This window comes from Tursiops truncatus, chromosome 5, assembly GCF_011762595.2.
Source record: "Tursiops truncatus isolate mTurTru1 chromosome 5, mTurTru1.mat.Y, whole genome shotgun sequence".
Lineage (NCBI taxonomy): Eukaryota > Metazoa > Chordata > Mammalia > Artiodactyla > Delphinidae > Tursiops > Tursiops truncatus.
Window position 1 is genome coordinate 82,501,779 of NC_047038.1, and position 21,802 is coordinate 82,523,580.

A 21,802-nucleotide genomic window follows, 5' to 3' on the forward strand; every position below is an offset into this window, starting at 1 on the left:
TGTACAAAGTGGAAAGTATTCTTTGGATTTAAGCATTCTGAATACCTTATAAAATTTAAGAAGGATGTAAAAAGTAGTAGTTAATCTCAGATTTTGATAAAAGGTTTTTAAAATTTTTTGAGCAGTTTTATTAGTAAAATTTTGTACATCTGGGAATCCAAACTTTTTCTTAATAATGGCAAACTATTTTCCTTATTCTGGCATCCAGAGATGTACACAACTTTCTCCTTTCCTGTCCAGCAAAAGCCCTGCTCCAATGGGAAGTTCTCATGTGTACAAAACAGAATTAAGGGACAGGAAATATTGACCAGGCCATGGAATGCTAAATAGGAAACACGGTAGCATTACAGAATGTCCTGTGTACGTTGAATTATCAGTTTAGCTACATTGCTTTAGTAGTACTTTTATACTCTTTCCAAACAGTAAAAGCCTAAAAGCCTGAACAAATGGGCAAACACATGATTTCTGTTTCTTTTCTCATTGGAAATAAACACCAAGTATCATACAAAACCCTTCCTTGATGTACTACAATACTTTCTGGTGATTTAATATTGTTGAATCAGTTGTTTTATTTGTGAGAAATGATTCCTTCCTTATAGTACTTCACTAGAAATAAATGAACCATTTTATTCCCTGTACACCATAAATGCCGCCTACACAATTAAGTGAAAACGCTAAAATGGAATCAAGGAAACCAGTAAAAATATGTGTGATAGTGTTTATGTATCTGAAAAATAAGAGGACAATTTCCTATCTTATACCCAATAACAACAAGTTTTAACACTCAAACCAGCATCAACCAATGTGTATAAATTTTGCTGACCTTGAAAAGAAAATGCATCTGCTAGAGAGTTTGCTATTACAAAGTTCTCAAGTAAGAAAGACAAAGTGTTATAATGCTGTATAATCTGCAACCACAAGGCAAGCCTTCTGTAGGAAAACAGACATGGTTCTAAAAATATTTAAAAGCTGCATAAACAAATATTCAGAATTATAAAATAAAGAGTATGAAAGCAAGAGACATAAAGTAACAAGCCAATTTCACAGTAAAATACAGGGCACAAAGCAAGAAAATGTGGGACAGGAAGAAGAGCATACAGAGCACAACTGAACTATTTTTTTGTCTTCCCTGGTTTAAGTTTATAACCAGTTTGTTCACGTAATTACCCACCATACTTCTAAGACACCACCAGGATTGATCATCATGCCTATACTCCCATTTACTTTAGATATAATTTAGTTGTTCAAGTGTCTCAGAGCATCCAATATCAGAGTGATACTTCTCCCAATTTGGCTTTGTACAACAACTAATCAGACCTAACTGTCCACCTATCCATGTTTTCTCAGACTCCTCCAATGTACTTCAGGGCATTTATAGTCTGTCATCAGCAACAACTTTTAAATCAACAACTTCCACTCAAAAAATCCCTCAATCTTCTTACTTTAATGTAAAACTTTTCTGCATCTTCTTCAACTGGTATTTATTCTTTATGCCAAACCCAATTGTGTGCCTAAAAGTATATTAGGAATCCTCCTTGCTGTTAAATCCAAAACATTTTTCCCCATTCTCCTCAGGTAATGCCTATCAACACACTTTACTACTTAGCATTATTTCTTCTTGTTGACATCTATGATCCACAGGTATTTCCATCTAAGTCACTGAGGACTTAACTCAGAGCAACCTCTCTACCACTATTCATTTACCATTGTACCATTGTAGGTGATTTTAATATCACTTAAATTCCCTGTCCTTTAGTGCCTTGATCTACTCATCCAAATATTCTCTGTCTACTCTCTCACTCTTTCCCAGAGTCTCATGCTCACCAATAAATGCATTGCCTCCAAAACACATATTTCCAACCTCCTACTTTCTCATCATCACTACCATTCCTTCCTATTTAATTAAGTTAGTATTTCTAGCTCAGATAATTTTTGATTCTCCAAGGACTTCCCAAAAATTATCTTACTATTTTCACTATGATAAGTTTTTTTATTTTTCCCACATTTAAATTTTTCTCTAGGCTCAATTCTAGTATCCATAATTGTAATCACACCTAATCAATTATCTTAACTACTTCACTACTTAGAAAATGCTAAACCTTGTTGTATTCAACTATTCCATTCTCTGTGTCTGAATCTGAGTTTTTGAATGGTTTTCCTCTGATGCTATCACTTCCCTGGTTTCCCTTATACTATCAGAATGAGCAGACCCCAGTACTACTTCCCAGTTACTTTTTCCCATGACCTTGCTTTTTGATCTTTCTATCTGAAATGATTTTATGTAGCTATTAAGATGCTTAGTATACATTCCTCCTTACTGTTGTGCAACATCATGAGGATAGGTAGCTATAGTCATTTGTATTACCACTATATAGGGAGATTAGAAGATTACCTGGCACAGAGGAATGTGTGAATTTATAAGATTTGAATAAACACATGGCCTCTTATTGAAGAATAATTGGCAGAAGATATGCACCATAGTTTTAATAAAATGTAATATCAGTTATTTATAATAAATCCTTTTCCCTGTATAATGAATCAGTGTCTTGTTACTAGTTAATTGCAAAGTCTGTGGACATTGACTGGGTTTAAATCCTGAGACTATAATCTACTAGTTGTCTTATTTATCTTGAGCAAGTTACCTTTCTGAATCCTATTTTTCTCGTATGTTAAGCAAAATTTTTTGAAAACAAATAGAGGAGGGATAACAAAGTTATCTAACTCTTAGGGATGTTTTGAGACTTAAACGAGATAATGCATGCAAATAATCAAAAACTCTTAACAACTAATTGAAAGATGTGATGTGTGTAAGAAAGATTTGTGACTGCTGAAATTAACAAAGATAAGGGGGAAATAGATTGTAATCATTTCCAAGACAGAGTGCATCGGCAAATTGAGCCAGGTAAGAAATAAATACTGTGATACAGTGTCTATTTGCCTACATCTTCTTCATGTGTTCATGTTATTTACTTTGCAGTAAGTTACTGTTTCTCAGTGGTGCAAAGTGATCATGCTCATAAAAAATGTGTAAGAACAATTATAAATTTCACACTATGCTAATATAATTCTCCTATTTATCAATCATATATGAACTCACTAGAGTTACAGAAACTAATAGAGCAAATAAATAATAGAGTATGAATAATGTCACAGTCAAAACACAGTTGCTCTTCAACAGGGACAAAACCAAGGAAACATTCCTCACCCCACACCTCAAATTATACATTAAATAGATTTTTCTTTGCCGCCACCAAGATGAACATACACACATACATGCAGAGTATGAGGACATTATGAGAATCTTCTGTGCCATAAGAAGCTTGAACCTGATGCTGGAGGTAGTTAGGTAGTAAGGACAAGATACTAGAGTAGGTCAATATATGAGAAAATGTATCCAACAGGAGTCTATGCAGGTATCTAGATTAAAAATTACAGATTAAAAATTACAAAGACTTAAACTGTGGTTATGAGAATTACGGTGATTTGCAGATTTCAAATATACCAATGGTATCAAATTGGTAATTTTTTCAGTAGTAGTCACTTATTTATTAATCAGAGGCCCCTTTCAGAAAATCGCATTGTAATTTCTGAACACAATCTAAGAATTTTAATATGGCTTTATGTACACATGCCTGCACAGCCAGACCTATATACAAACAAACACAAATAGTTGCTCTTATAATTGAGATATTTCACCTTTTTTGGGATTAGGAAAGTTTACATTAATTTTCATTCCCCAAACCCAATAGCTTCAAATATAAACAAAATGCTTAGGATATATATGACTTCTCATTATCAAACTACTACAATTACTGAGAAATCCAAACACAGTTTTCAGCTAAGGCAGATAAACAGTTCATAAGGTGAAAATCTTCCATGTCAATAAACCCTAGAACTTTTTAAATGACATTTTTATATCACAAGATGATTTAATATGAAGTACATTTTATTATATATTGTCCCAAAGATTACTTCTTTTCAGTTTTCACCAATTGTTAAGACTTGGAAAAAACCTTGAATGTTTCCAGATTGAGTCTATTCCCCCAGGTATGTGTGTCAAAATTCTAATGAATTGCTCTTAGGTGTCTGCAATATGTACAAGATATTGAGATGCCAGATTGGCTGTTTAATATACAGTTGAAAGTTCTAAGAAGGAGACAGTTTTGATTTCTTTTATTCATTAGTGATATTTTCTAAGCCATGGGAATTGTTGAGAACATAGCATAAGAGAAAGAAATGTAGAATTAAAAGGGGAAATTGTTGAAAATAGAATCTGAGAAGTAATGAATATTTAAGAGTCCAAAAAATGATGAGCGGTCCTCAAAGGAGTCTGGGAACAAGAAGTTTTAGAGATGACAAAAGTCATATATAATGTCTTAAAATCAAATGGGCAGAGAGTTAAAATCAACAAACAAATGAAGACAATCAAAGAGAAGAATGGGGTATTAGGTCAAATGCAACTGAGAGTTCAAGTTACACATGACCAAAAATGATCCATCGCCTCAGCAAAACAGAAACTGCCAGTGACCTTAGACAGGTCTTTGGCATGCTGACAAAGAAAACTATTTTGAAGTGACTGCTAAGTGATGGACAGAAGAAGGAGTGATGGTATTGCTAGAAGTGGTTTGTAAGTTGAGATATTCTTTTTTATTTATTATTTTAAAATTTTTATTTATTTATTTTATATAGCAGGTTCTTATTAGTTATCTATTTTATACAGATATTCTTTTTTTTAAACACCTTTATTGGAATATAATTGCTTTACAATGGTGTGTTAGTTTCTGCTTTATAACAAAGTGAATCAGTTATACATATACATATGTTCCCATATCTCTTCCCTCTTGCATCTCCCTCCCTCCCACCCTCCCTATCCTACCCCTCTAGGGTGGGACAAAGCACCAAGCTGATCTCCCTGTGCTATGCAGCTGCTTCCCACTAGCTATCTATTTTACATTTGGTAATGTATATATGTCCATGCCACTCTCTCACTTTGTCACACCTTACCCTTCCCCCTCCCCATATCCTCAAGTCCATTCTCTAGTAGGTCTGTGTCTTTATTCCCGTCTTGCTCCAGGTTCTTCATGACCTTTTTTTTTTTTTCTCTTAGATTCCATATATACGTGTTAGCATATGGTATTTGTTTTTCTCTTTCTGACTTACTTCACTCTGTATGACAGACTCTAGGTCCATCTACCTCACTACAAATAACTCAATTTTGTTTCTTTTTATGGCTGAGTAATATACCATTGTATATATGTGCCACATCTTCTTTATCCATTCATGTTGATGGACACTTAGGTTGCTTCCATGTCCTGGCTATTGTAAATAGAGCTGCAATGAACATTTTGGTACATGACTCTTTTTGAATTATGGTTTTCTCAGGGTATATGCCCAGTAGTGGAATTGCTGGGTCATATGGTAGTTCTATTTGTAGTTTTTTAAGGAACCTCCATACTGTTCTCCATAGTGGCTGTATCAATTTACATTCCCACCAGCAGTGCAAGAGTGTTCCCTTTTCTCCATACCCTCTCCAGCATTTATTGTTTCTAGATTTTTTGATGATGGCCATTCTGACAGCTGTGAGATGATATCTCATTGTAGTTTTGATTTGCATTTCTCTAATGATTAGTGATGTTGAGCATTCTTTCATGTGTTTGTTGGCAATCTGTATATCTTCTTTGGAGAAATGTCTATTTAGGTCTTCTGCCCATTTTTGGATTGGGTTGTTTGTTTTTTTTGATATTGAGCTGCATGAGCTACTTGTAAATTTTGGAGATTAATCCTTTGTCAGTTGATTCATCAGATACTCTTGATAAAAGAATAAAGAGGAAACATCTGAAGATATAAGGAGAATGAGAGTAAAGGAATAAATCTCATTTATTTAAACGATATGGAGAGAGGATTGCACAGTGGAGCTAAGAATTTGATATGGATCAACCAGAAAGAGAGCAATTTAGGTAAAGTACAAAAAAAAAATCAATGTTAAGCTAGATGATAAATCCAAAGACAGGTGGTGTTCTAGAGACTGTGTATCTCCCTGAGTTCCAGAAACTGGAAGTCCTGAAGCAAAAGAGAGAGATGTTTAGAATAATAGATGGTCAAGAGATTTGTTCAGAGTTTCAAATATTGAAATTAACTTCTAACTAATGACAAATCTCATGGTATTGATAAGGGGGTAAGTAGCTAAAGCAGAGTGGAAGTGAAAATAGCAGAAAATCAAGGAGTTCTGGGACTAGCATACTGGATGGTTATTATTTTAGGTGTAATTTTCAATGAAATGCCAGAACTTCGAATGAAGGTGAAATTTTAGTCAGATTCTAGAGCCATCAAAGAAAATAGAGAAAGGTTATGTAGGTAAGTACAAAATAAAGAGGAATGAAATGTAGTAAACTAGAATAACATGAATCTTACAGAAGGTGAAGTTTTATGTGAAAGAAAATTTAATGACTTAAATTTTAAAAGTCAACTAGATGAATGATGTACTGTGGATTATGACAAAATATAGGAATTTTACTTGATGAACATACAGTCAACCTCAAATTATACTATAGATATGTCTATCTAAAATATTCTTTTTAGATTAAATCATTTTACTTTTGACTCTCCTACGTTACTTAGGTACAGCCCAGAAATGACCAAGATAGGCTTTTAGACTCAAGTGATACTGTAATAGGGAATTAAGATATTCTCTTGTTAAGAACATATAGATATAATAAGTAGTAACGTGTTAATCATAATATATTTGTATTATATATACATTATTTGGGGTTTCTGAAAATCTTTTGTCTATACTAAATAAGTTAGCCAGGAAAGATTGCTTAATTCATACAAATGCATTTCATAATTTTCTGAAAAGACTTTAGAACATCTCTATACTTTCCCAGCTCTATGGTGGAAAAGGTAAATATTTTAACAATATGTTCAATTGATGATACACCTTGCCCTAACATCTAATCATACACACACACACACACACACACACACACACACACACCCTAAGTTCTGTATATTAAAATGCACAGAATACTTATATAATACCGCATAATGCTACCCTATAATCATTTAGATGGTACTATGAATAAAAGCTGTTTCAGTGTGGCTTTATTTGACAGTTTATTCTAACTCATTTCAAGAGAGAACTAGTACTCATTAAAATATATGGTGAGGGCTTCCCTGGCGGCACAGTTGTTGGGAATCCGCCTGCCAATGCAGGGGACATTGGTTCGAGCCCTGGTCCAGGAAGATCCCACATGCCGCAGAGCAACTGAGCCCATGCACCACAACTGCTGAGCCAGTGCTCTGGAGCCCACAAGCTAGAGCCTGCTTGCTGCAGCTACTGAAGCCCATGCTCCTAGAGCCTGTGCTTCGCAACAGGAGAGGCCACCTCAATGTGAGGCCCCTGCACCACAGCAAAGAGTGGCCCCTGCTCGCCACAACTAGAGAAAGCCTGTGTGCAGCAATGAAGACCCAATGCAGCCAAAAATAAATTAAATAAATAAATTTATTTTAAAAAATAAAATAAACTATATGGTGAAAAGATAAGAGTGCTATTCAGGGTGATATTTGGTAACTATTAAAAATTAAATATTACTGATTTATATAAATATTGGGATTATAATTTTGTAAAGCATTATGCCCCTGAAAATGTTTAGAATTCAAATTTATGAACCCTAAAAGTAAATGAAAGGGATGTCAAGAAGTTACCTTCTGAGAATTATGAATGAAAGAAGAGAGAAATCATGATACAAAATAAATGACCATGGGAACATTTTTAAAGTAGAAGTAATTCTCTAAGATTTAAATTTCTAAGATTTAGATATTTAAAAAAGAAAATATATAAAATATCTATATGAGAGAAAACAGCTCTATAAATTTATTAATAATATGTGAGTAGAAGCTAAAATTTTAAAAATGACAAAGACAATTGAAATGGTGAGAATCCTATATCCATTCCTTATACCAGGATATATTCCAGATACCAAAAATATTTTATGTAAAAAACAAAACCATAACTTACAAGTGTAAAAATAAAACATCAGTAACATTTTTAAAGTTTGGAGGATGAAAAAAATAATTCTAAGCTACATAAAACAGAAAATATGAAATATGTAATTGGCAAATTTAGATTTATAAGATTTATTTTTTCCAGAAGAAAATAAAAAACAGTGACTGTGGCCTGTACACCAATTAGTAAAGACATATATTATTAAGGCAATAAAAACATCTGAATAAACAAAAATGTGGGTAAAGACCTTGAATGGGCAATATCCAGAAAAAATACATATAAATCACAAACAAGAGTATGAAAAACTTCTCTAGTGATCCAATAAATGGAATCTAATACTAAATGAAATTGTTTTTCCAATCCTTAATTACTAAAAATTGATATCTGTGAATATCCAGGGTTATTGAGAAAAGGGAAAAAAGACATTCTGAAGTATTGTTTTGAGTCTGTAAATTAGGAGGGTAAATTTTGCAATAATGTATTACATCAGTAATGAATACATCAATGCATAGTACATGGTAAATGTTCAATAAATATTTTTCAACATTCAACAAATATTGCTGAATAAACAAACATAATATTGCTTTATTATGGAAGCAGTTAGGTATGTATCCAGAGAATGTGTATTGCTCATCCAAGCAAATGTATATCTCCAGTAATTTTTTTTTTTTTTTTTTTTTTTTTTGCGGTACGCGGGCCTCTCACTGTTGTGGCCTCTCGCGTTGTGGAGCACAGGCTCCAGACGCGCAGGCTCAGCAGCCGTGGCTCACGAGTCCAGCTGCTCCGTGGCATGTGGGATCTTCCCGGACCAGGGCACGAACCCGTGTCCCCTGCATTGGCAGGCGGACTCTCAACCACTGCGCCACCAGGGAAGCCCACGGGAAGTTTTTTTTAAGTTTCCTGAAATCTTAAAAAAAGATCCACATAGTTTTAGGCAGAATGTCACCTGGACTTGTATAATTCTTTATTTTTCATCTCAGTTTTCAAAGCAAGGTTTAATTCTTCTGTGAGACCTTTGTGAGAAGATGAGAATGACTAGAGTGTGGTGTATAGAGACATGAGTATGAAAATCACTGAAGCTCTCCAGGAGAGACTTCAAGATACAAACAAGAATGATAATTACAAGTGTTAATGAATAAATAAATGGAGATAAAGAAAGACTAGTGGAGGATTTGCAGCTGAGGGCTTTTCACCATTTTGGTACATGAAATAAGAAGAGGAGAAATAGGTCAAAGTATATATTTGTATGTGTATGCATATATATAATTTATAATTTTATCTCTTTTTCATGAAAACCATTGCTCTTTCCCTTTTGCCTTAACAGCTAATATTATGACTGTAGTTTCCTCCCCTTTCCACCTCTTCACCAGTCTGATTGTTATGGTGTCACCAAGGTAATCTAAAATATGACTCATAACAAAGCAGAACTGAAAAATTATGAGCCTTAGAAGAGCATAAGATAGTCATTTTATAGGACAAGAAAAATCAGAGTAAAGAAAGTTCTAAAATAGAGCTAAGAAAAATGTTACACTAACACAAGTCAGAGAAATAGGAGGAAGACAAGAAATCAAGTTTAGTCAGAACACCTAAGAGAAGAAAGGATAGAGATAAACGACATGTAGAGAGAATTTTCCCCTCAGGAAACCTAGTCTTCTGATAAGAGTTATATATATATATATATTATTTTCTTTTCTTTACAAGATTAACAATTCCTATTATAACTCCAGGGCCTAAAAATAAACATCATCCAAAACATCTTAATAAAAAATGATTTGGTGTCAAAAAGTAAAGAAGTAACTGTAAAAACCTTACTGTTACAAAACTGTAGTTATAAAACAACTGTAGATATAAAACTACATATATAATATATATTTTTATGTTAAAATAATTTATGAATTTGAATAAAGTATTCAATATTGGTCAATCTTAAAATATGCTAAAAACATGAAATATTAAGGCAATCAACACATAATTTTTTTTACCATTATATATACAGTCACATATTGTTAGATTTAGCAATATTTTTTTATTTCCTTTCACCGTTTGGCAAATGCATTAAGCATAATGTCCAATTTAATTCACTTCTAGATATTTCTCTGTAATGTGATACAGAAAAAAATGTTTTTGTGTTTCTGTACTTTGTAAAACCTGAAGACCAATACGTCTTTGAAATACGCTATAATAAATACAAGATCTTTTGAATCTTATTTTTCTTTAAGTGATAGGTATACTTTTAAAGTAAAGGTAATTTTGAAAAAGTAGAAAAAGTTACAATTTATTTAAAGCTGATAAAGTTTAGAACTGTGCTTCAAAAAGTGAATAAAATAATAGGGGTCAAGAAATCCTTAAGTCTTGATACAGGTATTAAAACTAACCATATTATCATCATATTTTCAACTGTCCAGTTCTGAGACTGGATGTTACTAGGATTTTTCACAAGCTATTACACCTCACTTTCCTAATTACTAGAAAAGGCTCTAGACCACATAAATGTAGAACTGGTTCTAAAATTTTAAGTCACTGTATAATTATGTCTATATGTAGATACAAACTAACATAAAAATAGTCATAATATCACACATCAAGGTGACTGCACATTCTTTCTAAACATACATTAGCTTTTGACTAACTTCCTTGTTTCCAGACAGTGATAGAAATAATATATTCTTACATTGTCATTATTAACTTAAATGAAATAATTTTGTTGTATCTTTCTGCTTTATAGCAAAAAAGTCTTTTTTAAATGTCTTCGCACTTATTACTACAATCTAAACTTTCTGAAACTTTACTAGATAAAATTACTAAGTCTTTCAAAGGATGGAAATTCAATTGCTAGCTTAACAAAACAAATGCATTTAGAATGTAAATAAACTGGAAATACTTGAAATAACCAGGGTAACATCTTTCACATATGTACTAAGGTAGAAATTTTGAGTTTTCAATAATTTAGAAAATACTGGCATAAATATACAGAGAATTTAATTACCAAGCTAAAAGTTAGAGAATTAATCCACAACAGATCTCTGCACTTCACTTGTTTTATTCTTTTTTCTCTACTATAATGCATTTCTGGTTCTCTTCTGCATATCCAAATCCTACATGTCCTTATGGCAAAATATCAAAACTCACCTGCCTCAAGAATTTTAAACTGGCTAAGCATATTTCAAATAATTCTGTTTCATCCTGTATCTGCTTTATGTTCCTATTAAAAATTCTAAATAGAGCTTTCCCCAAATATTTATAAATTTTATATACATTGACTACTTGGGTTTTATTTTTATATTCTTTATATATATATATATATATATATATATATAAAATCTTCATGAGCAATTTTTTGAAGGCTAATAAGATGTCTTCTATCTTCATTTGATTATTCATTATGCCTAGCATAATGTCATATACACAAAAAGTATTCAGCAAATAGTCTACATTTTTCCTGAAAGAAAATAATGAAAATAATAAAACAGTTCTACCAATTTTACTCTCAAGTATTGTTAAACAATGTGATGTATTAAATTGTGAGCTTTAACTATTTTCAGAAAAGAAATGTTGTTCAACTAAATCCAAAAGTATTAAAAATGCTCCTTAGCAAAATCCACAGAATGTACAACACCAAAAATGAATCCTAATGTAAACTGTGGACTTTGGGTAATTATGATGTGTCAATGTAAGTTTGGGGGGTGTACAAATGTACGACTCTGTATGCTTGTGGTGGAGAATGCTGTACCCCTGTGGGGCAGGTGTATATGGGAAATCTGTATTTTCTGCATAATTTTTCTGTGAATCTAAAACTGCTCTAAAAATTTAGTTACTTAAAAATTGTTACCTAATAATTATAGACATTATCACTATGTTAACAATTATAGCTAAACTAATTGAAAAGTTGTAAAAATAAAAGAAATCTCATATAATTATTTCCCAATAAATAGTAACAGGAGATCTCTTAATGAGATCTCTTAAATCTAGCTATTAAAATTAAATAACAATTTAAATGCATTGTTTAAAGAATTTCTATGTGGAAGATATTTGACCAGTATAAATACTGAAGTAAAAATTTGCTCTATATTTGCTTAAATGTAAAGAAATATCTTATATTGATTAATGCCTTTCACATATAGGAAGTTTCTTGTTAGTATGAAAAAAGTTCAAATAAAAAACTGAAAGAGTGTTGAAGATTAAAATGTGAATTAGAAAGTTAGATATGAAAATGTTCACAATGAAGAAGTGTTTAGAATAGAATAGAATATTTCTGAGTTCCATGTAAAAATATGATTTCCACACACTCTTTCCAGCGTAATATTGAACTTATTCTTACAGGTAAATCTTAAGCAATTTGAGAAAAAAAAGACTGTAATATAAATTCAAAATTGTGTATAAAACTTACATGCTTTGTGAAATTTTTGTTTCACGTCATGAATAGTAGATTTTTGTGTCACCTGAAAAATAAAATAGAATTATAAGGAAAAAGTGTTCATTTGTTTGCTACATATTTGTTTAAGAAGAAAACATAATTTAATATATTCAAAATGTAAAATAAGTACAAAATAGCCAGCTTGTTTGTTTAGCTCTTTAGGCACTACTGCTTTGACAACCTTGAAAATTTTCATCAGTATAGCTTTTTCCAAAGTTTTATATTTGTATATAATAATAATAGTATAATCATGTGAGTCCATCCAAATTTTTATCTCAAAATATACTTTTGAATTTTCTCTGCCCATATTATTAAATTTCTGGTTTCCAAATTGATGAGACTATCAATTAAAAGTATGAGTAAATGCAAAAAGAGAAAAAATATATAGTAAAAGAGTTTATCAGAGGAGGCCAGGGATATAAAATTGATTTACATGGACAAAAGAGGGAAATGTTTACTTCAAAATATTATAAGAAAAAAATATATCCTATCTAAACCCTGTAGTTAGTTATGTTTTTAAAACTTCCATCCAAAAATATAATAGGTCCATCAAGAATCTATGTTAGATACCTTTTTTTCTGGAATCTTTAAGTATATTATTGTTATTTGATCCTAATCTACTAAAATTACCTCTTTCTAATGTTAGAAAAGTGCATAAGGGAAAAATATTTCTTCATCTAAATAGGAAAATTCATGATAAGAGTTTTATCCAAACACCTCAAGCCATCACAGTACTTTTTGACTTTCTGATTTTGTTCATATCAAACTTGCCAACTGAAATTCCCCTCTGCCTCTAATTCTTCACTGGCTTATGAAAAACCCAACAATCCTTCAAAGTCTACATCAAAGACATTTTCATGATCATGCAAGTCAAATTTATTTCCTTTCTCTAAACATGTATAGAATATTGCATACATTATTTTATTTTTTGCTACACTAAAAATCTTCTTATGGCTATTTTGGAGGACAAAATGAAAAAAAAGTGCATAAAGGGATGCCACATAATAATACTCCAGGCAGTTCTTATTAACATTATTATATTATATTTAATATTGTATTATATATCAAAAGCATGATGATGAATTCATTTCTTTTACTATATTCCACTCCCTCCCATAACCAAGTGTGTGATATACCATTCAGAATTTTTTTCTTATTTTTTCTATTTATATAGTTTACTAACAAGAAAGTTCTAAGATTTGGGCAATGAAAAATGATATTAATTTCCAGTTATGTTATGCTTTAAATAACAAAAGAACCCTAAATGATTCTGTTACTATGAAATTTTAAATTGTTCATAGCACTGTCCTTTTCTGGAATATGTTAGGAAATATTTGAAAAAGTTTTTAGAGAGGGTAATATATATTTATTTGTGTGAACATGTCATATTTCATTTTAATTTTGATTATTGCATTTAATATTTGAATTATATTTTTAAAAGGGGATGTTTTGTTTTAACAATGTTCATTGCTTTATCTCACTGTTACTTAATCACGAAGCAGTATTATATGTTGTGTCCTCTGACAGGGATGCCTAAAATCCATGTGCTATCTCTACAGTAACAAATACCGGTCCATCAGTCTTTTCAAGGGCCATCTAATTTTAAAAAAATAATAATTTTCATAATTAACAACCCCTCTGTTAGGATTTGCTATATGCTTAACTTCTGCTTTATGAGGGCACATAATCTTGTGCTTACACGCTGGCAGTTCCAACAATCTATCAGGTTCTTGAAAACAATGATCTTCTCTATTGCAGTTTGTGTCTCAACATGTAGCACACCACATAGCATATAAGGAAGTGTTAAGTCACTTTTGTTGAAGTCAAAAGTAAAGCTGTGAATGCAAAGTCACATGAAAACAGAAGCTCCTTGATCTGATATGAAGTGTTTCACAAGTAGATTACTATGGAAAAGCTGTATGTTTTTTTCCCAAACCAGCATACATTAAATAACAATATTCTAATTTATATATGCATATTTTTTCCTGAATTTACAAACTTTCAAGACTAAGATTATGTTCTCCTGAAAATACCTACATGTGGGAAGTGGGTTGTTATTAAAAGCTTTCTCACAAAGTTTTAAATTTTTTTTTTATTTTTTTAAATTACATTGGGCTTTCACTTGTTAAAATGTTGATTTTGCATAAATCTTTGAGAACTGACCTTTCTGGAGCAATTTTAGTCAAATACAGCAGAAAAGAATATAATTAACCATTAAATGATTCAGACAGCGTTGCTCAATTAGCCACAAGACTATGCTTGATCAACTCTTTCAGTACTTTAGCTGTACTCAGAACACAAATAGAGGAAAAGATGATAATTAACAGAGCATATAGGACTTTCTGATTACTAAATTGATGACTCTGTAGCTTCATCAAGAAGTTTATTCGTAATAACTTCTACTTTTTAGCCAGTTTTACCTCTTAAAAAGGACAAACTATCATTACAATAATGTATTCACTTTTATATATCACCATTAATTGTGCAGATGGAAGAAATAAGTATTCCGTCATCTGAAATCCTGAAATTCTCTTCATTAATGTTTCCTTCTAATTAGAGGAAATTAATCTTAAAATGTTAAGTACACAAGGTAAATGATGTTTGAAACAGAAATTTACCTCTGAATTTCAACTGATCGTAGTTGAATTTTGGGTCATCATTACTTTATTCAACACTTAAGTTGATGGACTTAGATAAAGCTTTTCACATTCAAGTGAAATTTAGGATTTGCTTGAATTTGCCCCCTGTGAAGATACTGCAGTATTTCACAAAAAACTTTTTTTTTTTGCACTATTACTAATTTTTAATACTATATTTTAGCCACTTTCTCAGGAACTCCTTAAAATGAACAGATATCCCCAGAATACTGTTTGTCCTGCTTAGAGAAATGAACATTAAATAGTAAGGAAAAATAACAACTTGAAATTTGTTTGACAGAGTAATTGCAAAGTGCAAACCAAAAATTGTTAATGAACTTTGTAAAAAAATGTGTTTACTAAAGACACAGAGAGACTATATAGTATACATAAAACAAAAAGACACATAGAATATATAGTTGCATATACATTACTCAGAATGGACAGGAAGTTTTCTGAGTAAAAATATATTATTTTACTAGTGAATAACCTTCAGATTGTAACTAAGATACAAATAAGCAATCTATATGAAAACATTCTTATAAATTCAGAACATGTTTGATATGTTATAGAATATCAAGAATTTTTGCTATGAATGAAATTGACATGATACTATAGATATGCAGAAATATCAGTTTTAATAAGGTTTAAACATTTTAAATTTAACTGGATTTCATTTACTATTTAAGAAATTAGATAATTGTTTTTTAGCCTATCAATTTTATTTCTTTATATACTACACTGGATTATTTAAAATGAGTTTTTGTTATGTCAAAATAATATATGTACGTATATACACATATTTTTCAATTTTTAGTATCATAACAAATGGTTCTTTATATGTTGCAATAACACATTTAGTCAATTCATTTTTAATTCTAAAAGAAAATAAACATTAATAAATTCTTTATAATTTTTACCATAGAAATTTTCAAAAATATATTCTTCTGAAATAATATGCTTTTTTAAAAATAAAAAACAAAAGATACTTTATTATTATCCTAAAGTTTCATAACTGGAAAAAATCTATTTGCACATTGTTTTAATATAACATTACCCTGATGATATTGATTTTATTTTATTTATTTAATTTTTAAAACATCTTTATTGGAGTATAGCTGCTTTACAATGTTGTGTTAGTTTCTTCTGTATAACAAAGTGAATCAGCTATATGTATACATATATCCCCATATCCCCTCCCTCTTGCATCTGCCTCCCACCCTTCCTATCCCACCCCTCTAGGTTGTCACAAAGCACAGATCTGATCTCCCTGTGCTATGCAGCTGCTTCCCACTACCTTGAATAATAAGCTTTTAAATAAATACTTTACTCCCCAGTAAATTATGTGTAAATATAAATTTTATTTAGGAGTATAGCCTAGATATTATTTATTTTCTTATTACATATACATATATATCATATAAATATTATAAATATGAGTAGAGGGAAAATATGGTGAAAAATATGACTGAATATCTGATTTTATTATATGTAATTTTTGTATAGTTATATTATTTCAACATTGCAGACATAAATAAAATCTCAGTAGCCACTCTAAAACTAATATTTAATTTTTATAATCCTTCAATAAAATTAAATGTCCTTTAGTGACTAGAATATTTATTTATAGTATTTATTGCAAAGCCATTTCATTTCTATTCAATATGAAAATGGTAGTCTTTATATAATATGTATTAAATAAATGGTTATTTCTATACACTTGTTTTCTGTCTTATAACTTGAAATTCTAACATATGGAAAATATGAAAGAAAATTTAACATTGCAACTAGAGTTTGATACCCTATCAAAATAAAGAAAAAAAAAGAAATATGTTTTATTAAAGTAGAAAATAATTCTGGTTTTATAGAACACACAATTTTCCATGGTGAATGGTCTTTCTGGAATATTTTTTAGGATGTATGATTTATAAACTAGGCGAGGATATTTTAGGACTAGAGAGGATCATGAAGACCACAGAATTAAAAGCATATATTTAAGAATAAAATAAAGCCTGGTGAAATGTATGATTACTTCTTAGATGACTTTGATTATGCTTTCCTATTGCAGGTTTGTGATGTCAAGAAAATAATCCTTGCATTCAGGAAAGTTTAGACTTAATACATGATATTAAAACATGATATTACTGAAATAAGGAAGCTCAAATCCTATTTAAATGAAGTGGTTTCTGTATAAATACTGAAGGACTATTTCAAATAAAATAGTGTTACCTATGGGCAAACTAATAAGTAATCATTAAGAAAACAATCTGTTAAAAACACTATGATAAGTTTTACTTTTTCTTTTCCAATTGTATTCCTTTTTCTTCTCTGATTGCCATGACTAGGACTTCCAAAATTATGTTAAATTAGAGTGGCAAGAGTGGACATCCTTGTATTGTTCCTGATCTTACAGGAAATGCTTTCAGTTTTTCACCACTGAGAATGATGTTTGCTGTGGGTTTGTCATATATAGCCTTTATTATGTTGACATAGGTTCCCTCTATGCTCACTTTCTGGAGAGTTTTTTTCATAAATTGGTGTTGAATTTTGCCAAAAACTTTTTCTGCATCTATTGAGATGATCATATGGTTTTTATTCTTCAATTTCTTAATATGGTGTTTCACATTGATTGAGTTGTGTACACTGAAGAATCCTTGCATCCCTCGGATAAATCCCACTTGATCATGGTGATCGTGTATGATCCTTTTCATGGTTGTTGTATTCTGTTTGCTAGTATTTTGTTGAGGATTTTTGCATCTATATTCATCAGTGATATTGGTCTGTAATTTTCTTTTTTTGTAGTATCTTTGTCTGGTTTTGGTATCAGGGTGATGTGGCCTCATAGAATGAATTCGGAAGGGTTCCTCCCTCTGCAATTTTTTGGAAGAGTTTGAGAGGGATGGGTGTTAGCCCTTCTCAAAAGGTTTGATAGAATTTGCCTGTGAAGTCATCTGGTCCTGGACTTTTGTTTGTTGGAAGATTTTTAATCACAGCTTCAATTTTGTTACTTGTGATTGGTCTGTTCATATTTTCTGTTTCTTCCTGGTTCAGTCTTGGAAGGTTATACCTTTCTAAGAATTTGTCCATTTCTTCCAGGTTGTCCATTTTATTGGCATAGAGTTGTTTGTAGTAGTCTCTTATGATGCTTTGTATTTCTGTGGTGTCCGTTGTAATGTCTCCTTTTTCATTTCTAATTTTATTGATTGGAGTCCTCTCCCTCTTTTTCTTGATGAGTCTGGCTAAAGGATTACCAATTTTGTTTATCTTCTCAAAGAACCAGCTTTTAGTTTTATTGATCTTGCCTACTGTTTTCTTTGTTTCTATTTCATTTATTTCAGCTGTGATCTTTATGAATTCTTTCCTTCTATAACTTCGGGTTTTGTTTGTTCTTCTTTCTCTAGTTCCTTTAGGTGTAAGGTTAGATTGTTTATGTGAGATTTTTCTTGTTTCTTGATGTAGGCATATATAGCTATAAACTTCCCTCTTAGAACTGCTTTTGCTGCATCCCATAGATTTTGGATCATTGTGTTTTAATTGTAATTTGTCTCTAGGTATTTTTTGATTTCCTCTTTGATTTCTTCAGTGATCTCTTGGTTATTTAGCACTGTACTTAGTCTCCGCGTTTTTGTGTTTTTTACATTTTTTCCCCTGTAATTGGTTTCTAATTTCATAGCGTTGTGGTCAGAAAAGATGCTTGATATGATTTCAGTTTTCTTACATTTACCAAGGTTTGATTTGTGACCCAGGATGTACTCTATCCTGGAGAATGTTTCGTGTGCACTTGAGAAGAAAGTGTAATCTGCTGTTTTTGGATGAAATGTCCTATAAATATCAATTAAATCTATCTGGTCTATTTAGTCATTTAAAGCTTGTGTTTCCTTATTAATTTTCTGTCTGGATGATCTGTCCACTGGTGTAAGTGAGGTGTTAAAGTCCGTCACTATTACTGTGTTACTGTTGATTTCCTCTTTTATAGCTGTTGGTAGTTGCCTTATGTATTGAGGTGCTCCTATGATGGGTGCATATATATTTATAATTGTTATATCTTCTTCTTGGATTGATCCCTTGATCATTATGTAGTGTCCTTTCTTGTTTCTGGATGACATGATACTATACATAGAAAATTCTAAATGTCACCAGAAAACTACTAGAGCTAATCAATGAATTTGGTAAAGTTGCAGGATACAAAATTAATGCACAGAAATCTCTTGCATTCCTATACACTAATGATGAAAAATCTGAAAGAGAAATTAAGGAAACACTCTCATTAACCATTGCAACAAAAAGAATAAAATACCCAGGAATAAACCTACCTAAGGAGGGAAAAGACTTGTACTCAGAAAAGTGTAAGACACTGATGAAAGAAATCAAAGATGACACACACAGATGGAGAGATACACCATTTTCTTGGATTGGAAGAATCAATATTTTGAAAATGACTATACTACCCAAAGCAATCTACAGATTCAATGCAATCCCTATCAAATTACCAGTGGCATTCTTTACAGAACTAGAACAAAATATCTTAAAATTTGTATGGAGACACAAAAGACCTCAAATAGCCAAAGCAGTCTTGAGGGAAAAAAAACGGAGCTGGAGGAATCAGACTCCCTGACTTCAAACTATACTACAGTGCTACAGTAATCAAGACAATATGGTACTGGCACAGAAACAGAAATATAGATCAATGGAACAGGATAGAAAGCTCAGAGATAAACCTATGCACCTATGCTCAACTAATCTATGACAAAGGAGGCACGGATATACAATGGAGAAAAGACAGTCTCTTCAATAAATAGTGCTGGGAAAACTGGACAGCTACATGTAAAAGAATGAAACTAGAACACTCCCTAACACCGTATGCAAAAATAAACTCAAAATGGATTAAAGACCTAAATGTAAGACTGGACACTATACAACTCTTAGAGGAAAACATAGGAAGAACACTCTTTGACATAAATCACAGCAAGAGCTTTTTTGATCCACCTCCTAGAGTAATGGAAATAAAAACAAAAATAAACAAATGGGATCTAATAAACTTAAAAGCTCTTATGAACAAAGGAAACTACAAACAAGACGAAAAGACAACCCTCAGAATGGGAGAAAATATTTGCAAACAAATCAATAAACAAAGGATTAATCTCTAAAATATATAAATAGCTCATGCAGCTCAATATTAAAAAAAAAACAACCCAATCAAAAAATAGGCAGAAGATGTAAATAGACCTTTCTCCAAAAAAGACATACAAATGGCCAAGAAGCTCATGAAAATCTGCTCAACATCATTAATTATTAGAGAAATGCAATTCAAAACTACAATTAGGTATCATCTCAAACCAGTTAGAATGAGCATCATCAGAAAATCTACAATAAACAAATGCTATAGAGGGTGTGGAGAAAAGGGAACCCTCTTGCACTGTTGGTGGGAATGTAAATTGATACAGCTACTATGCAGAACAGCATGGAGGTTCCTTAAAAAACTATAAATAGAATTACCATATGACCCAGCAATCCCACTACTGGGCATATACCCTGCGAAAACCATAATTCAAAAACAGTCATGTACCACAATGGTCATTGAAGCATCATTTACATTAGCCAGGACATGGAAACAACTTAAATGCCCATCGACAGACAAATGGGTAAAGAAGAAGTGGTACATATATACAATGGAATATTACTCAGCCATAAAAAGGAATGAAATTGGGTCATTTGTAGAGACATGGATGGATCTAGAGACTCATACAGAGTGACGTATGTCAGAAAGAGAAAAACAAATATTGTATATTAACACATATATGTGGAACCTAGAAAAATGGTACAGATGAACCAATTTTCAGGGCAGAAATAGAACACAGATGTAGAGAACAAACGTATGGACACCAAGATCGGAAAGCGGTGGGGGTGGTGGAGGTGGTGTGATGAATTGGGAGATTGGGATTGACATAGATACACTACTATGTACAAAATAAATAACTAGTAAGAAAAAATTATATGTTTATTTAAACCGAAGTACAATTCTGACAAACTTTTTGATAGCAACAATAATTAAGTTCTGTAATATGTCAGCTTAAATATAATTCCCAAGGCCCTTAGTTAACTTTAAAATCTAGTATGAATGGTAAGTATAATTTTGGATATCTGGGTAATTTCTAAGTAATATAGGAGGCTCAAACATTGGTCATGAGGTGTAGTCTATATCTAGCTTTGCTTCTTATTTTTATATATCATGAAGTAGGTAGATCTTTGTGTCAGTCAAATTACCACTAAGAAGGTATAAAATGTATGTGTGTAGCAGTGGGGGTTATTTCATGTGTTCTGATAAACTCTTTTGGTCTGTGTGAAATTGTGATTTATATTAAGAAATATATATTTTGTCTTCCTTTTGTTTCTGGCTCCCAAAACCCTTAGAACTTCCTAAGTGATGAGCGTAATAAAGGTGTCTTTTGTTATGTTAAAAAGAAAAAAAACCCTGTAGTGATCAAATGACAATCATATTCCTTTCCAAATAGTCACACATATTATTACATGAAAATTAACTATATGAAGAAAATAGTTAACAAATGAATGATATTCTACTACCTATTGATTAATCATTCAGCTTCATAATCATAGGGAAAAGACTTAATGTATCTATGCATAATCCAAATTAATTTATATTCATTTCTTTGAAAAAGATGATTTTTCCATAAGTAAAAAAATTCTACATCAATAATACTGTTCATCAAAATATAAATGCAGATAAAG

At 31.4% G+C, this 21,802-nt stretch overlaps 1 protein-coding gene across 1 annotated transcript in view; it reads right to left on the reverse strand.

Annotated features, from left to right (window-relative positions):
* TECRL (trans-2,3-enoyl-CoA reductase like) overlaps positions 1-21,802 on the reverse strand; it is a 91,747-nt gene that overhangs the window by 53,113 nt on the left and 16,832 nt on the right. Inside the window, exon 2 of the mRNA XM_019928033.3 lies at positions 12,393-12,444. Within this exon, the coding sequence (XP_019783592.2) occupies positions 12,393-12,444 (52 nt within the window). The remainder of the gene's footprint in view (positions 1-12,392; positions 12,445-21,802) is intronic.